Source organism: Glarea lozoyensis, assembly GCF_000409485.1.
Source record: "Glarea lozoyensis ATCC 20868 chromosome Unknown GLAREA4, whole genome shotgun sequence".
Classification (NCBI taxonomy): domain Eukaryota; kingdom Fungi; phylum Ascomycota; class Leotiomycetes; order Helotiales; family Helotiaceae; genus Glarea; species Glarea lozoyensis.
The window spans coordinates 205,590-218,734 of record NW_007360999.1 but is presented as its reverse complement, the minus strand read 5'-3'; the positions used below and the strand labels follow the sequence as shown (position 1 = coordinate 218,734).

Sequence of the window (13,145 nt, the reverse complement as noted above, 5' to 3'; positions counted from 1 at the left end):
GTTGGTAAAGATTGTAAACATTTTGATAGATGGGAGTTCTGTGATATGAGATAAAGTGACGTTGATTTAGGAAGTTGAACCGAGGCTATTTTGGAGCCGATTGACGGCCGATCGGAACGTTCCATAGGGCTGGAATTGCGGGGACGTGGGGAGATGATTAACAACACTCCAAGCACTTGGACTCGTGGAAATGTACTCTTTAGATAGTATTATATCAAAACTCCTATAATGCTGTTCTTTTCCCATACCATACTCCAATCCCAAACCTACATTTATATCTATTTCCTCCGTTTCCCACCACCACCCTCACTAGGATCCGCTCTCCTCTTCTTTCCCTCCTTCCGCCAATACTCCTGTTTCTCCTTCTTCTCTCTCTCCCCCCTCATCTCCTCATTCTCAGCAACCTTCTTCCTGTACACAACCCGTTTCGCTTCTTTGGCAGCTCTTCTCTTCGCAACCTTTTCATTTCTCACAGTCATGATCTTTTGCATCAGATCTCTCGCCTTTTTCTCTTCGCCCCCTAACACCACAGCTCTTTTCTGCATGTATGTCTCTTTGGACTGTTTCTTGTTTTGGACGATTTGAGATTTGTATGGGAGCTCTGCGGCTAATGCACGTGGCACACGAAGAGGGTTGAAGTGACGAGCAGCTCGCTCAACTGGCTTGTATAAGCTGTTTTTCTGCTGCGGTGTCGGTATGTTCTGGTCTCGGCGGACTTCTCCAGTTAGACGCATGCCTTCCCACCCAATAAGATTGGTGACTGGATTGTAAAATCGATGCGGCTTAATTGGGTACCATGCTCGAAGAAAGACGATGTCACTTATTAAAATCTTGTCCTCGAATGTTGCTCGGAAATGACCCTCTGGCTTGCTGAGCGCGCGCTTAATCTGTCCACGAACACCAGAGACGGTCTTGATGGATGCACCTTCGAATTTGGCAATCTCCAACGACGTTGTAAACATGTCTTTTATGAAAGCTGTGTTCTTGAAAATCTTGTATGGAGTTCCTGTTAATTTGAGCTTCTTCACGATTTCTGTCGATTCGTCCACATTCAAGACCGTTCCTGTGGCTGCGATTCGAAACCCGGGATTCTTAGAGGAAAAGGATTGATAACACGAGAATCCAGAATTTGGCGCGATCAATGGGCCGTAAAATGTACCAAAGCAATGCATGTGCTCCGGAGTGTACTTGAGCATACGATTTCGTGTCCGCGAATCAGAAATGCTGTACACTGGCATTGTCTGGAATCTTCGCCATCCCATCGAGAAGATTAACGGGTCGTTTGTTTTGAGGATCTTCTTATGCCATCTGTGCCTCTTGATTCGAACCTGAACAAATCCGAAGCGGTCCTCGGTTGCAGATAATCCACCAACAATAATTGGCATCCGTGGATTGAATCGTGTAACAAATTCGGAAGCAACATTTTCGATGACAATTTTGGCGTACATTCCTGCTCTGAAACCTTCAACGCTGACTCGCTGATTCTCGTCTAGCGCATCAAACTCTGCTTTGTTGATGTCAAGCTGCTTTTGAATCTGCGCTTTCTGTGCATCATACCAGTCGTCTTCACCAAATTCTTCAGCATCTACGCCGCCTTCTCTGCGAGCATTCGCTTTATCGTTATTGAAGCCTTCTCTATCCTCCTCTTCGAACCGCAATTTGAGTTCCTCTTTCCTCCTTGCGTTTTTCTCCCGCTCAGCCTCGATGTCATCTGGTTTATCCTCTTGAGGGTTCTCTAGATCTTCGAACACTCCATCTCCTTCATCATCCTCATTTTCCTCCTCATCGTCTTCATCGTCTTCATCGTGTTCATCATCGCTGCCATCATGTTTCGATGGCTTCCCATGTAATAAATCAGCTGTCGCAAATCGGCGACGTAGTATTTCAAGGTTCTCATCGATCGACCATTTTGTTTCCAAGGCTTCATAGTCTAGTTTCGGTATCGATCGGTCTTCATAATGCTCCTCTTCTTTCTCACGACCAGACTTCTTGAAAAATGTCTCATCATCAGAATCTTCGATATCCTCCTCCTCTGCTTCCTCGACCTCACCCTTCCATCGAGCTAGGACCTCGGTGGGTGTCAATGCTTCGTCGTACATCAACTTGGCAAGATCTCCTGTTCGGTATGATCGCTTTTGGTTGTGCAGTTTCTTTGCAGTTTCCAACATGTTTGTCTTCCACCGCACTGCCCCATCCTCCCCGCTAGAAGCATCTTCATCGTCTGAATCTTCTTCATCATCCAATTCATCCCCAGATAACGAACCCAAGTCCGAGTCGCTGTCAGCAAAGGCAACATCTTCATCGGCTTTGTCGTTTGGTTTTCGAAAAGCTTTTCCAAGTTTGGCGTCCGTGATCTCAGTCTGTTCATCCGATTGAGCTTCATCACCACTGACAAACCCTTCGTCGTCCACTAAGTCCTCGTCATCAGATTCAGGCTCACGTTCAACAAATCGCGCCGAGCGTTGTTGTTTGCGTCCCGTATTCTCTTCTTCTGGTAAAGCCTTGATCGTGCTTCCACCACCAAACAACCTAATTCCCTCTTCGGTTTCTCCCAGTAACTTTCGCTCGCCCTGTAGATTGACAATGAGCTCCTCTCCTTCTCCACGCTCATCATCGCTGCCATCTGCATCGAAATTAAACCCTTTCTCCCGAGTGATGTAAATGGTATCTCCATCAATCTTTAACCCGCTTTTATCGGACATCGGTGCGTGAAGTTTCTTCTCCCTTTCATCAAGTCGCTTGCGTCCTGTCTTTCCTGTCGCTTTTGCAACTACCTGATCCATATATGGAGTTGGACATGGATCTGGCAATGACTCCATAGCTGATATTGAAAAATCGCCCAGACCGGGAATATGAACGCGTTGTCCTTGTGCGGCGAAATTGGTACCCCGCAAGTATCCAGAAAGAACAATGGTTCTGTCGCATTTTGAATCTTCCTCAATTTTCGTTGGGTGGGTCACATCTCGGAAGCTATCGATGACAGTATAAGGATGTGAGTTTCTCCATACTAACGGCCGTGGATTTTTCATCACAGAAATAAATCTCGACAAATTGTGAATTTCGCGATCTGGATACCTGCCATTGATAACTCCAGAAAGGTAAAATAGATGAGCGCCTTGATATAGCTCACTCCAGAATCGATTCTTTAGTCTCTTCTTTGCATCCTTCAATGTCTGTGGTTTTCGAAATAAGTCCAGATGTGTGAGAATTCCGAAAACGTTTCCAGGCATACCACTGGAAGCCAAGATGTTGAGAAATTCCATGGTCTCCATCTCGAATCCAAAGTTTCCATCAATCATCAGTAATACAATATCCGCCACCTTAGACATGTCCACCATCGCTTCCAATTCGTTTGGACATTCTACGAAAGTCAACCGCTGTTTCTTCGACGTGACAACTGTGATCGGTCCCTGTGGCTCAGAGAGTGTTTCCTTTGCATATCGCTTGACCAAAGATTTCAAAAGTGTGGTTTTTCCTACACCAGGTGGTCCAACGATTGTAACAAGGCGTGGTGGGGGCTCTTCTGGTATTCGATCAATCTGCGGTACATGGAGTCTCTTTTCTTTAATCTACATGATGATTAGCAAAGTTAAAACAAGAGGGAAGATTCAAATATACATCGTGCGACCGAGCAGCAGACTTTGCTAATCTACCTGGGTTTGCAAAGGCAAAAGCCTTTGGATTGCGTTCTGGGTTAATGTTAGCTGAGTCTTCTTAATTCTTTGTAGGAAAGACACGAACCCCCAGTATGTTTCTTCTTCTCCTTCGTCGCTCTATGCGCTGTGTTCTGCTGGTTCTCCATGGCGGCTGGGACTGCAAACTACAGCTCGAATTCTACGCTCTGAACTTCCGACTTGAACTTTTTTCTCGAAAACGTGCACGGACCCGTAAACTACGCCAGCGCCAGCTCGTAGGTGGATACTCTTATCGATAAGATCAGGGTCTCGCGTCCGAGTTTACCCCCCTTCCCCACCTGAATCGTGCATCACTTTGACGGGTAGCAAACCATGAGCAGCAACGACGCAAAACAAATATAAAGGAGTTCTGATTCGATATCTGGCTTAGAAGATGGAGCTTTTAGCAGCATATTCCTTGAGACTGCATGTGTGCTGTCAGGCAGCTACTTCGGCTGACCATAATTAACAAACGCCCACCTTTGATGACGTACCTCAGCTTGCAGGTTGCGGGTAACACAGGTTTATGAGAGGAGTTTCATAGAGCCGACCAGCAGAAAGCCATGCCATCTACCAGAGTGAAACTTGGCAGCCGCGTAGATATATAAGCCTTGTCCTTTACTTGACCCCTCCATACTCCCCGCATCTACAAACAAGTACTCAACCTTCTCAATCACATACACAACTCTCTTCAACACCTTAAACCTATAAACAATCAAACAAGATGGCTTACGACGGTGACACTGATCAGGAGGAGCTCGATTACACCAAGAAGAACAACCTTGTTAAGCACCTTGTACGTTGATGTTTACTTCATAGCGAGGGGTCCAATACATACTGATTCGATTCTAGATCTGCTGCCACACCGCAGAGGATATCGAGCCGTAAGTTGATATGTCGGTGTTATAATATCTACGATCATCAACTCACATATTATAGAGCCATCAAGTTCGCTGAAGAGCAAGGAGGAAAATATCCAAAGAAGCGTCCTATCATGACTGGGTTCACGTACGTTTAATTCCCTGACAACAGTATTCCATGTCATTCCGCTGCATATATGCTAACATTTGTATAGTATTAAGTTCCCAAAAGATAGCGTCAGCGTCCTTTCCGACAGCAAACATGTATCATCTGCCGAGATTGACGGAGAAGTTAAGACACAGTAGGTGTTGTAAACAAGGGCAATTTGGGAAGGCACATGGGATAGGAGTCTACGGGGGTAGCTAGCATACAAGTCACGATAACGAAAAACAAATTATTATAAATTCGTTGACTCAATCTGGCTTGTGGAATATATTTGAATTATAACTCTTGATGAGGCGCGATAAAGGCGTTATCCAGGCCTTTGTTCTAACCGAGGCTGCGATCTTCAATTGCTCACCTCGATTTATGTGTTTCTAAGTAACAACCCCCCTCCACGACAATGCCACCAAGATGACATTTTCTCGGCGGCCTTTACGGCAAATACCCATACTGAATCCTCATCACTCTTTATCAAGGAGATTCGCGATATCATCGCATCATTCACGACATCCAACTCCTTCTGCTCACCGCTGGTCACATCCCCCGAGCTCGACAGTGATCTCAGACGACGATGTCGCAAGTTTAGCAAGCAAGCCATTACACACCCTAAGTCTTGCTGATCTTGTCAAGTAAGATCCTCACTTACCTCTGAGTATATCCTGCTAAGATCTCCCAGGCATGGCCGACCCCCCCTCCACGCGCCCGCTCTCTTCTCCTCCGCCAACTTCACCTTATCCCTCCTCCCAATCCGTCTCGCACATCGAATCCAAGCTCTCCGAAATCTCCCATTTATCGTAGTATCCAACCCGAACATCTCAAAGATCTACAACAATTACCTGCACTCTCTGTCGACATTATTACCCTACAAATCAAAAACCATATCAACCCTCGAAGATGAAATCAAATTTACCGAAGTCCTCGCAGATCTTGTAAACACACACGCGCATACCATACCTACGTTAGCAAGGGGATTCCTTGAATGCAGAAAATATGTCAATCCGGCGGAAGTGACGCGCTTTCTTGATGAGCATCTACGGGCGCGAATTGGGACACGATTGATCGCTGAACAACATATTGCTCTTCACATGTCATCTCAGCCTCATCAACACCCAGATTCGAAAGATCAAATACCAGATCCTTCATCGTCGTATATTGGTGTGATAGATACGGCGTTGGAACCAGCTAGCATTATCAATTCATGTGCGAACTTTGTCTCGGAGATTTGCGAACTTAAATATGGTGTTCGACCGACGTGGATTATTGATGGAGAGCCAAATACTACATTCGCATACGTACCGGTCCATTTGGAATACATTATAACCGAGCTATTGAAGAATGCTTTCCGAGCTACTGTGGAATCTGGCAAGTCTCACGAACCAATTATCATAACAATTGCTGCCGAACCAGAGACCACAGAGAGAGGATCAGCCGTACTAGATCACAACCGACGACTCGAGAATGGTATCTCCTCAGAATCGCCAGAAAGTGCAAGTATAAAACCATTCGACGATCCAGCACCAGGTGTCACAATACGAATACGTGATCGCGGCGGTGGAATCAGTCCTGATGTTCTTCCCAACATCTGGTCATACTCTTTCACCACATTCTCCGACGCTGATGATTTCCCGGGTCAAACACCTGGCAGTGGAAATATGGATGCTCTGAATGTATTGTCTGGTGCTGGTGGAGAGAGTAGCTCAATAGCTGGACTTGGCTATGGATTGCCTCTTGGAAGAGCCTATGCTGAGTATTTCGGAGGCGGTATTGCTGTACAGAGTTTGTATGGATGGGGTAGTGATGTTTACTTGAGGTTGAAGGGGTTAGGAAGGCCAAAGGAGTGAACGGCTGAGACAGGCCGAGGATAGGACTTGAAGCGAGAGCTGGGGGAATATGCTTGCAACAAGGGTGGTATCTGAAAGACGAAATGCGCATGCCACTCGGTCACTTCTTCCAGGTGTTGAAGGCGGCGGGTATTGGGCTGTGACGGGAACGAGAATCGACTCTTTAGCTTTCATCAAGCCTTGAGATTGTATCATTCTTATGCTTTACATCTGGCCGAGTACAGCTCAGAACTGAACGAAAAGCCGAGCCCAATGTCAGATTCATGCCGTCGATGACTCTCGATACTTCATTACAGACTTAATTAGTCTTCAAAATCACCGGCGGGTGGCAGGCAGCATTCGCCTTCCTTCGGGCGGTTATTGTTCCATGTCAAGATTGCTGTTTACGTGGAACAAAATGTCAGGGAACTCAAAAGAATGTTGCATATCACACAAGCATACAATCATTTCTATCACTCCGTCACTCCCTTGAACGCACAAATTCTCCGTTCTTCTGACTCCCTCAAACCCCATTCTCACCCATCCAGGTCACACAAATCAGTGCCAGCGCACTTCCCTCCGGCTTTATCACCTCATCGAATCGGAATCTCGAGTCCACAGACTCGAAAAGTTGTCGAAAATCCTCCTCATCCCTCTCCTTCGCATTCTGAATCCCTTTCATATAAAGAACCGAGTTTCTAAACTCACTCATTAACACCCTACCATCCCAAATTCACGATCAAATATGAGAGCAAAAACCATCCAAAACGCTGGAGCAAAAACAAGTTCAGACCCAGAAAATAAAGAAGCTCAACTAACCTCGCAACCCTCCCCCTAAACGGCGACACGCTCCCCGGCGCAGGCAAACACATGTCCATCACGCAAATCCTCGCCCCCGTCCTAAGACTCGGCACCAAATTCCCCAGGATCTTCGCAGCATACTTATCACTCCAATCATGTAACACATGTCTCAACAAATACACATCCGCTCTCACATCACATTTTTCAAAGAAATCATGGCCCCGGAACTCGATTCTTCCAGCTACATCGTCCGGCACGACGGCGCCAGATATGACCTCCGGTTTATCAAGCACGACACACTTGACATCCGGCAAAGCTCTGCAAATATCAACGGCGACGTCTCCTTTAGCTCCCCCAACATCTACCAAAACGCCCCTCGCGGCATTATCCCAGGGAAAAGTATCGAGCAGGTATTTAACATCGTACTCGGGGCGACTGTGCAAGAAGGTCATCGCGGTACCAATGCATTGCGCTCGCTTTGGATCTCGAGTCACGACCTCCATCATGGCAAAATCCGTCCCTTCAGACAGCGCAAAACCAGCTTCGTTTGGTTCTTCCGAGCCAGGCCACTTTTGCATAGCGTCAACCAACCGAGTAGATGCTGGTAGCATCTCCCCGGCAATAAAATCAATAAACGCCCCCACAGCCGGGAGTTGAGCCAGTGCTTTCGACGCCGCGGTATGGGCAATCACGCCTGGTGATGGTTCCGTGAAGATATAAAACGCAATTGCCTGGCGTACGATGCGGCGAGTATCAGATTCCGAGATCGAACACTTCTGGGCAATTTCGCCAAATGTAGAGGACTCCGTGATCGGGAAAGATTTCGCAATACCAAATCTTTGAAGTGCTGTAACGCAAATCCATGCATTGGGCTATTCATCCATCTCTTGTTAGCTCGCTACCTCAGTTTTATGGGAAAGAAGAAGGTTTACAGGTGGAATCAGACATTCCACTGGCCCGAGCATTAGAGCTGTGAGCTCATCCATAGCTTCCAGTACGATTTGTCGCGACGTCTCGATATCGCTAGGGAGAACCGTTTTCAGAGGCGTGGAAGGGTGGAAAGATGGAGCGGGGAGGTTGTGCGTGGTGTAATACGCTTCTACCTTTGTTGTATGTTCGTGGATTAGGGCGGAGAGCTCAGTCAATGTCTTGGGGGTAGCCATATTGGCGGGATAGATGATAGCGAGGAATAAGTGTTAGATTGTGTAATAGAGATGGAGATACATTTGGATATATCGCTTTTTCGTTATCCTAGCATATGCGCGTGATGGATACCAACGTTGTGTTTATTTATCCAGATGTATTTCCAACGCTGACTGCATATACCAACATTGCGCGGGGGCAGAGATTTGCACCGTCTGTGATAGTCTACTCACGCGTTTTGTGTACGAATCCGCGCTCTAGAAATCAGATGTAACCCATTACAGGAAAGCAAGTTCCATGTCCTTAACGTCGCTATAAAGCAACATCTCACCCATCAAATCCGCATACCCCTTCAACCTTCCCACCCCCGGGCGTACACAATTAACATAGCTTGTATCATCTCATTAAAAAAAGCATCTCTCCAGAACGTCGAGGTCGAAGATGAAATAAAGTGTGCCTTGAATATTGAACATCGCTCTTCCTTTCGACCTCGCTTCGCATGTTCAAGTTAACATCACGACGGACACTTGGAGATTATAAGGAATCGAGACATCGATTGATAAATGTTTTCACTTTTTAATAATGTCAGGGAAATCATGAAGTCTTCATTTTCATTTCAGAACCTCACTCCTTTCTACCAAGCTATCATAGCAATTCTTTCCATTAACTACAACATCCATGAAGCAAGTACAGTCCCTCTCCCTTTAGCCACCAATCTTCTCAAATATACGTGGCAAATCCAGTTCTTCGCCTTTACTCGGCCAGTAGTATAGATCCTCCATTCTCCATTCAGCAAATAAAAGCAACATCTCAACACAAATTCTCCTCTCGACCTCAAATCAACATACCCTCAAACACGTCCTCGCGTGAAAACTCAACAAAGCCATCAACAAGCCACCATCTCGAGCAAAATCTCAACACTACTTTCTTCCATAGATCCGCCAGTCTCACGCCTCTATAAATCCCCTGTTTCGCGTAATTCAAAGCAAGCTATGACAATTATTAACATGCGCATCCAGCAACCCCAACGTGAAAAACCACGAACTGCATCCCTCCTCTTTACACGAGAAGCGATGAACACCTTCCGCCGTGATATGTTCAAACAGCTCCGCATTCGAAGCAAGTAGAGTTTTGCAATGCGGACACTTATGTTCTGGACGTGGAGCGCGTTCCTTGCTGCCGTACTCTTCCATCTCATTGCACGTGTGGACGACCATATGTTTCGCCAGTTCAGCATTACTGTCGAAGAACTTGTCGCATTTTCCGCACTTGACTTTCGGTTTTGGATGGGCGATTTTTTGGTGAACGTCCAAATCTCCTTTGACATGAAAAGCATACACACAATTGTTGCACTTCCATTTCGGCTCTGGATGCTTCTGAGATTTATGGCCATTCAAATCCGCTTCGTCGGTGAAGACTTGATTGCATTCGCTGCAAGCAAACTTCGGTGGTGGATGGAAAGCTTTTTGATGAAATTCCAAAGTCTCTTTGACATGAAAAGCCCGCTCACACTTGTCGCATTTCCATTCCGGTACCGCATGCTTACGGGACTTATGAAGCTTCCGCTCAGCTTCGTCGTTGAAAACCTCATCACATTCGTCGCGATTGAGCTTCGGTGGTGGACGAGTAAGTGGAATATCCTTTTTCAAGCTAGCTTCTGTGCCAAAGGACTGACTGGATTTCGGTGGTTGGACTTTTGGAAGAGGATGATCCTGTACCGTATGAAGATCCAACTCGCTTCTCTTGACAAATTTTTTTTCGCATTTGCTGCAACCCAGCCGTGGGGGTGGGTGGACGTCTCGGTCGTGGTCCTGTCGTTTAACCTCGCTGTCGAAAACATCGTTGCATGTTGTACATTTGAATTGCAATGGTGGATGATCAGTTTTGACATGCTCCTGAAAATTGAGCTTGAAGTTGAAAGACAAGTTGCAATGTTGACATCGGAATTTGAAATGTTCTGATTTTTTGTGAGCACCCAATTCGTCTTCGTTACTAAACATCTCGCCGCAGATCGGACATTCGACACGAGAAGCTCCTACATTTGTAAAGAAGTCATCTTTTGTTTTTGAAACTTCTTCCGCAACATTTGCACGCTGCTCGGTAACCGTAGGCTTTGGTATAACTGGGTGTTTTTGCTTCGTGTGCTCATCCAACTCTTGCTGAGAATGGCAGGGCGGATTCCGACAAGACCATTCGTCGCAAGTGTAGAGCTTCGTTGAGGACTGACTTAGACTCGAATTCGAATCGCTCGTTGATTTAGAACTGAGTTCAGAACTTTCAGCCTTTGGACATTTCTTCTCAATGTCTTGTAAAGTTTGGTGACAGAATGAATTGTGTGTCTCAAGCTGGTGCTTAGAGTAAAACGTCAAACCTTGTGTAAAGCAATCCTTAACACCGCACGTGAGAAGGGCAGTATCTTTAACCTCGTTCTTTGTCGTGGATGACTCAAAATTCAGCGAGTACTGTCCATCATCGCGTCTCTGGGGTATTTTATAAGACTCTTGATCGGAGCGAGGTGGAGTAACTGGTCTTCTTTGGTTTTCTGTTTCAGCAGGTTTACTTTTGGGTTCAACTACTCCGAGTGGTTGATTATTTTGACTAGCAGCAGCTGAATTTCCCACATGCAATCCAGGTTTCGAAGTCCTCCCGAATATCTCTGCTTCAGTCAATCCCCAAGGTGGCGGGAGCTGTGCAGTTTCGAGGACAACAGGGTTGGTCTTTTGAGGAAGTGATGGATTCGAGGACGCCGAAGTGTCGTTTGTCCCCAAACTACCAGTAAACGTCCCTCGCTCAGTACTAGTAGCTGGGGTGACAGGTTCATCGACAGGAGAAACAGAATTAGATCTCACGCCGGCCGAGGGTGCTTGCTGACTCCTAAGAATTTCGCTGGCAAGATTCTCAAGGATCTTCTGTTGTTGCTCGTCCCATTTCCTCCCCCTCCGGCACTCCTTCACGATATACAAGTGGTCACCCAACAGCTTTCTCGTCGCGAAACCAGTCTTGCACGCCCAACAAGGCCAGGCATGCTCGCTTTCGACGTGGAAACTTCTCGCAGTTTCACCGTTAAAAACTCTCCTGCAATAGGGGCATGGTGACTTTTGATGTTTTGCTCCATCGTGGCTTTTCTTGGCCGTGAAGCTCAAAAATATTCTCTCGCAAGGATCGCATTCCCATGCAGATGAGTGTCCCCAGTAACGTGTGTGTTGTTCTAGGGCTTGTAGATTTGCGAAATCTCTGCCGCAGGAGCAGATTGTTGGTGGTGTATACTCCATCGCTGAAGTGTTGCCTGTGGATCGTCAGTATCAACCCCAAACCCCTCCCAAGAAACTCACCAATCCCATACCAAACCCTCTCCCAAAGACCAACAATGCCTCCCTCAGTTCCCCCTAGTCTCACCCCTCAAGACTCCCCAACAGCGCACCCCACAGATTCTCCAATCCACCAACCCAACCTATCAAACCGCAAAAACCTATCACCCATCAGCACCGCTCCTAAACCCTACCAGACAACTCACTTGATCGGACAACAATCCTCGAAAATCAGAGCCTTCAAGGTAGGGTGGCGAGGTTTGCGGAGGTGAGATCTGATGGGAGTTGGGCTCTGAGGTTTTTGAAACTGGGATGAGGGATGATGATGCGAACAACAGATGGTGGATAAGTGCCTCTTTTTCCCATGGAACCTTGACAAAAGGCGAAACCGAGGTCGACGGCGAGATCAAACTAAACCCCAACTTCAAGCTGTGTCTGAGGCTGTAGAGATCGGCTTCCGCGCGTACAACGGAAATTAGGTTAAGCACATGCGCTTTGCAGTGATGCTTGACGAGATCGAAATCCAGATCTCCACGACTCAATCTCCTCCTCTCCCATAATCCACCACAAACCAATTCGCCTTATCTCTTCGCCGAGATACACCTCAACGACCCCTCGTATCCGTCTAATCGAGGGATGGCGAGGGGGGTAGGGAAGTAAACAAATTGATTTTTGTAAACTTCGTGACGGCGAGGTGGATGTAAGACCAGATCTCCTCGTTGAACTAGTATTGCTGAGAGGCAGAGGGCGGATGTGAAGGTATAGAGATGAGGTGAGAGTGTAGAGATCGAGGTGATAGTGTTTTGGTGAAAGTGGTGTGAGGACGGAGTGGTGAAAGTGAGGACGTGAGGATTGTTGTAGAAGACGATTGAAGGGGGATCTGAGGGGGGTTGAGATCTCGTGACTTTCTCTACATCAACTCGTCTTATCAGAAGCTGGATGATAGAGACCGAGTCTCGACGTGCGAGTAGAAGTTTAAAGGATTCGAGAGTTGGAGTTTCGAAAGTGAAGAACACGCCAAACAAACCCCCCAAAAGAAATGAGGGAAATCTCGTGATCTTCCCTACCCTCCCATCCCCACCTCTTCAAATGGATAGACACAAGAAATCAGATGTCAAGCCACGACGTCAAGGTCAATGAAGTGCGTGATGTCGAAGCCGAAAAGGTGAACGACCTCCCTCCCCCAATCCCGTGACCTCACAACCTGCTTCATCTCTCAGTACCATACCCCCTTCTTCTCACACCAAGACTCTACCGTCACTTTCCTTCCTCCCACCACCCTCTACAAACCAAACCTCCCAACTCCCAACCCTCATCCAACCCTCCCCTCCAAAACAAAATCTCCCTCCTCAATCCCCGGCCCTTCAACCCCCCCC

The 13,145-nt window shown here is 46.9% G+C and overlaps 5 protein-coding genes across 5 annotated transcripts; 2 read left to right on the top strand and 3 right to left on the bottom strand.

Annotated features, from left to right (window-relative positions):
- Window positions 1-278: 278 nt before the first annotated feature.
- On the bottom strand, window positions 279-3,802 carry GLAREA_09416 (P-loop containing nucleoside triphosphate hydrolase; the record flags this gene model as incomplete). Its single annotated transcript, XM_008086013.1, has 3 exons — window positions 279-3,569; window positions 3,619-3,689; window positions 3,742-3,802. 3 exons carry the CDS (start codon window positions 3,800-3,802, stop codon window positions 279-281), a joined length of 3,423 nt encoding a protein of 1,140 aa, XP_008084204.1.
- Window positions 3,803-4,398: 596 nt separating this feature from the next.
- On the top strand, window positions 4,399-4,840 carry GLAREA_09415 (uncharacterized protein; the record flags this gene model as incomplete). The annotated part of the gene is made up of 4 exons (XM_008086012.1): window positions 4,399-4,470; window positions 4,527-4,558; window positions 4,614-4,682; window positions 4,750-4,840. The coding sequence occupies 4 exons, from the start codon at window positions 4,399-4,401 to the stop codon at window positions 4,838-4,840; spliced, it is 264 nt and encodes an 87-aa protein (XP_008084203.1).
- A 268-nt stretch (window positions 4,841-5,108) lies between these two features.
- Window positions 5,109-6,538, top strand: GLAREA_09414 (alpha-ketoacid dehydrogenase kinase, N-terminal; the record flags this gene model as incomplete). Its single annotated transcript, XM_008086011.1, has 2 exons — window positions 5,109-5,326; window positions 5,374-6,538. 2 exons carry the CDS (start codon window positions 5,109-5,111, stop codon window positions 6,536-6,538), a joined length of 1,383 nt encoding a protein of 460 aa, XP_008084202.1.
- Window positions 6,539-7,040: 502 nt separating this feature from the next.
- Window positions 7,041-8,481, bottom strand: GLAREA_09413 (S-adenosyl-L-methionine-dependent methyltransferase; the record flags this gene model as incomplete). Its single annotated transcript, XM_008086010.1, has 3 exons — window positions 7,041-7,215; window positions 7,337-8,190; window positions 8,251-8,481. 3 exons carry the CDS (start codon window positions 8,479-8,481, stop codon window positions 7,041-7,043), a joined length of 1,260 nt encoding a protein of 419 aa, XP_008084201.1.
- A 960-nt stretch (window positions 8,482-9,441) lies between these two features.
- GLAREA_09412 (C2H2 and C2HC zinc finger) lies at window positions 9,442-11,733 on the bottom strand (the record flags this gene model as incomplete). Its single annotated transcript, XM_008086009.1, has 1 exon — window positions 9,442-11,733. The coding sequence occupies one exon, from the start codon at window positions 11,731-11,733 to the stop codon at window positions 9,442-9,444; it is 2,292 nt and encodes a 763-aa protein (XP_008084200.1).
- Between the last annotated feature and the right edge of the window lie 1,412 nt (window positions 11,734-13,145).